The sequence below is a fragment of the Egretta garzetta genome, unplaced genomic scaffold (assembly GCF_000687185.1).
Source record: "Egretta garzetta isolate BGI_Z169 unplaced genomic scaffold, ASM68718v1 scaffold202, whole genome shotgun sequence".
In the NCBI taxonomy this organism is placed as follows: domain Eukaryota; kingdom Metazoa; phylum Chordata; class Aves; order Pelecaniformes; family Ardeidae; genus Egretta; species Egretta garzetta.
In genome coordinates, this window is record NW_009258891.1 from 722,072 (window position 1) to 726,048 (window position 3,977).

General features: G+C 56.7%; 1 protein-coding gene across 1 annotated transcript in view; it reads left to right on the plus strand.

Annotated features, from left to right (window-relative positions):
- The first annotated feature begins 737 nt into the window (after window positions 1–737).
- Window positions 738–3,977, plus strand: part of LOC104122002 (protein phosphatase 1 regulatory subunit 12B-like) — a 33,240-nt gene continuing 30,000 nt past the window's right edge. The window contains exon 1 of the mRNA XM_009634075.2: window positions 738–839. Within this exon, the coding sequence (XP_009632370.1) occupies window positions 738–839 (102 nt within the window). The remainder of the gene's footprint in view (window positions 840–3,977) is intronic.

The following is a 3,977-nucleotide window of genomic DNA, read 5'->3' on the forward strand; positions in this document are numbered from 1 at the left end:
CCCTCCAGCATGCCTCGCGGAGCGAGTCAGGATCGGGAATGTCAGAAGGCAGCGGTGGGGAGGGCCGGGAGAAGCCTGCGCGTGGGTAACGGCGCCCGGGAGGAGGAGGAGGAGGAGGACGGAACAAAACACAACTTCATCTGGACTGCCCCTTCCCAAACCAGCGCTTCTTCCTGATTTATGCTTTCGTCTTGCGCTTAAAGCATGCAGCTCTGCTCAGCGACGGCAGAGAGCTCGCGGCGGCACTCTGGAGTGAAACAGAGTTTGGTTTTCTTTTCTTTCTTTTTTTGGCAAAAGCGTCACGTCTAGATAAACCCGGCCGCTTTTCCGGTTCTCTGTCTCTTGAGCCGGGAGGTTTTGCCTCCCGCAGATTTCGGGGAGATCGCTCTGGTCCTGCGGCACGCGCTCTGGACGAGGGGAAATGTCCTTTTGCGGAGAAGTTGGGACGGGGCCCGGCCGGTGAGGCTGGCACGGAGCAACGCCCAGCGCCGGAGCACAGCGAGTGCTCGACACTTTCTCTTCTTCTTCTTGGACAAGAAGCGTTGTGGAGCCTCCACTCTCCCTGCAGCAGATTAATGCCTAAAATTATACCCCCTAACCAGCAGGGTTTAATTACCAGAGCTGTGAATAGTTTAATTAGTTTGTTCTGACCTTGGAAGAAGGACCTGCCCAGCGCCGTGGAGCGACGGGAGAGCCAGACCGGTACTGCTGCTCGGAGAGCCCCAGCCCGAGAGGCCATGTCGTCCTTGTACACCAGGAGCAAGGAATACACTCGCAGCAGGAAGGCTCAGCCAGATTCTCCCCCGTCCTCTCCCTCCCCGATTGCAAAGACGCTCAGAGTAAGCAGCCTTTTCCTTTCTGTCTTAACACGGCGACCTGCTCGGCACGTGCCCTGGGCAGAGGCCGGCGCTGGCACCTCATTCTCCAGCCCTCGCAGACCCGCGGCCGCGGTTTGCTTTGCAGAGAGGATGGGAAAGCCAGGAAGGTGCCTCTGCAGCCACAGGTTTGGGGCAAGCTGCAGGAGCCCTTGCGCCGGGGCTCTTGGCATTAGCGGCGGTAGGGCGGTGATGGTAGCGTCTCCTTTACTCTGCTTTTCACAAAAACATCGCTCTCCCGGTAGGCTGCGGCTGGAAAAAAACCTCGCTGATGAAAATGAGGGAAAACCTGAGCAGCTCGTTACGCTGCGCTCTTCCCGCGAGCGCTTCGATGCTGCTGGTGAGACCAGGTTTGCTCTCCAGCCTTCGCCCTGGGGCTGTGCTGACCGCAGCTGTAGTTTAATAATTTCAACAACAACAATAACAAAAAAAGACAAAAAGAAGAAGCCCACCTGTAGCCAGAGGCTGGTTGAGGTAGTTAACTAATTCTCCCCAAACCAGAGCTGGTGTCCCCATCTCTGGACACGTTCCACATGTTTGGAAGCTGGGGACAGTTTCTAACAGTACTGGGAGGCGCTCCGGAGCCGTGCGGAAGGTGTCACGGAGCTCTCCGGGTCCGTGCCGGTACACGGGCAGTCCCTCCGCCATCGAGAAATATTACTGTGCCGGAGTCAAAGCCTAGAGGAATTAGTTTTAAGAAGGCAAGCTAATTTTAGATGTCAGCATTAAACAAATCCGAGCAGTGGTGTTTGCCCGCATCGGACGGGCATTGTCTGCTCCTGTGAAGCGACAGACCTTGGCTGCCCGGAACACCTAAATAGGGTTTAACCTCGGCAGCTTTGGTGGCTGCTGGTTGCCCCTGGGCTCTTGACTCTTTAACCCAGGAGCCCATGTCTGTGCTTTCTGCCCGTCTGCAATCGGAGTATCCCTGGGGAGCCTTTAGATAATCTCAAACCATCCCCTGGGTGCTCGATGGACTTTCTTCATCGTTTTTACAGCTGCGCTTACCGTTCCTCAGTAAATTGCCACGGTATTGGTAACCAGCAGGTGGGGAGCCTTTCAGACGTGCTCTCGCTCGTAGAGGAAAGCTGAAAATGTTTTCATTTCTTTCAAAACCCAAGCTTTTTAAGACCAGTCACGGGCGGCGTACACGGACTGACTCATTTCCCCCCCCTTACACACCCAGGCTCATGAACAAGTGACAAAGATGTCGCAAGAGCCGTGACCGCCGCGTTCACAGCGCACGCCTGCCTGCTTTGGTGTGAACTACCGGGAGGTGCTGGGTTTCTGTCGGTAGCCACGGTGGGATGGGGGGGGCCCGGGGGGCCCCCTGGGAGGTGGGGGATGCAGTGGGAGCTCTCAGGTGGGACAGGAGCAGCAGGGGGTGTGGGAAGGGGCTGGGTGGGAACGGGAGGGCCGGGAGCTTTCCTCAGCTTCTCACAGCAGCAGGGTTTCGGTGGAAGCAAAGACGTGAGCACGGGGATCTTGGTGGCCCTTGCAGTCACGGTGATGCCAGCTGCGGCTCCCGAGCATCGAGGTGGGAGAAGCCGGACGGGGGGCGCAGCAGCGTCGGCTCACGGTCGGTGTAGGAAACGCTCCTGGTGCTGTCTGGGCTATGGAAACAGCCCGTGCCTTAAAAGGGTAATGAGGGAAGGATTTACTGCAGGCTAAAGCAAAGTACCGGGGTTAACTCCTTCCCCAAGACAAAGCAGTTCTGCCATGAGCAAGAGAAATAACGGAGTGCAGTTTTCTATGGATTTGTCCCATGTCTGTGTTCCCCCCCGCCCGCTCCCCGTGCCCACCCCAACAGCAGCCCATGCCGCAGGGTGCCACCAGCCGTAAGAAACCAGGGAGGAATGCGATATCCTGGAGACTTTTATCTTGCCATCCAGTCAGGATTGATACCAGCAGACCAGCAGACTCTAAACGTTCCCAGCTGAGCAGCGGTGCGAGAGCAGCCGAGCCGGCAGGGAGCCTCACGCATGCGGACGCGGAAAAATCCTCTCCGAGAACCAGGCAAAGCAAAGGTTTTATTTATTAAGGTACCGGTGCCGAAGGGCTGCGTTCCGATGGCGTTTGCAGAGGCGCTGGCTGTGGCGTTCCCCCTGCCTGCGTCGAGCCTTCCTCCTTAGGCCTTACGGTAATACTGCCTGGGGGGTCACCTTTAATCGGTGGGGTCTCCCCAGGCGTGCAGCTGAGAAGGGCGAGCGCTCTGCAGTGAGCTCATACAAGCCATGAGAAAGGCAAAACTCCTTGGATAGGGCGGGGGGGCAAAAGGCCGGCCGAGGAGATTCTGTTGGTGCGTGACCACCACGGGCAAGGCCAGCACCGTCCTCTTGCCCCTGAGCCTCCCCAGGCGAAGACGCTTAACTCCTTGTGCCGCAGCAGAGCGGCCCAGAATTCGAGTCACCAATGCAGAAATAGCCGGGGTAAACGCTGCGAGCTCCGCCTTTTCAGTTGCTTTAACGAGGGTGCTGCTAGAAAGTGGAAACTGAAATTCCTTGTGCCATCGATTCAGGGCGTCCCCTTATTCGGCAGCGTTTTTGCGGCGGTGGGTACCTTTTCATCACAAGTTTGGCACCAAACTGTTTTAGCTCAAGGTTTCTCTTCCTCAAAACCAATACCATTCACGTAGTCAGGTCCAAGGGTGCCGCAGGTGACCCGTGGCATGAAAGCTGTCGCGTGTCAGCGAGCAAATGAACGGCAGGATTGGAAGGGTGAGGGTGAAAGCAAGGACTGACATTTTTATTTTAAGTCCTATTTACGCTGACCCAGTTGGTTTTTCATAGGAAATACCCTGATTTGTGTTCAGGCTTATCCAGCTGTTCATTGGGGTCCTTCAAACCCCTGCGTTTGTGCGTGGGATACTGGTTAGGGAGAAGGGAAGCCAAGGAGAGCGCGCGATCCCAGCTTACTGTGCCCGTTCGAACGGCAGCTTTTCAGTTGTTTCCCACCTCTTTGTCAACCAACCTTCCTTTCCTTCACAGACCGCTCCTCCGCCTCCTGTCATCCCATGGGGTTTTGCTGTAAAAAAGACCCATCAAAGCATAAACCCCTCGCCGGCGTGCACGTGCGCTGCTCGCTCGGCAGCGGCTGCAGCCC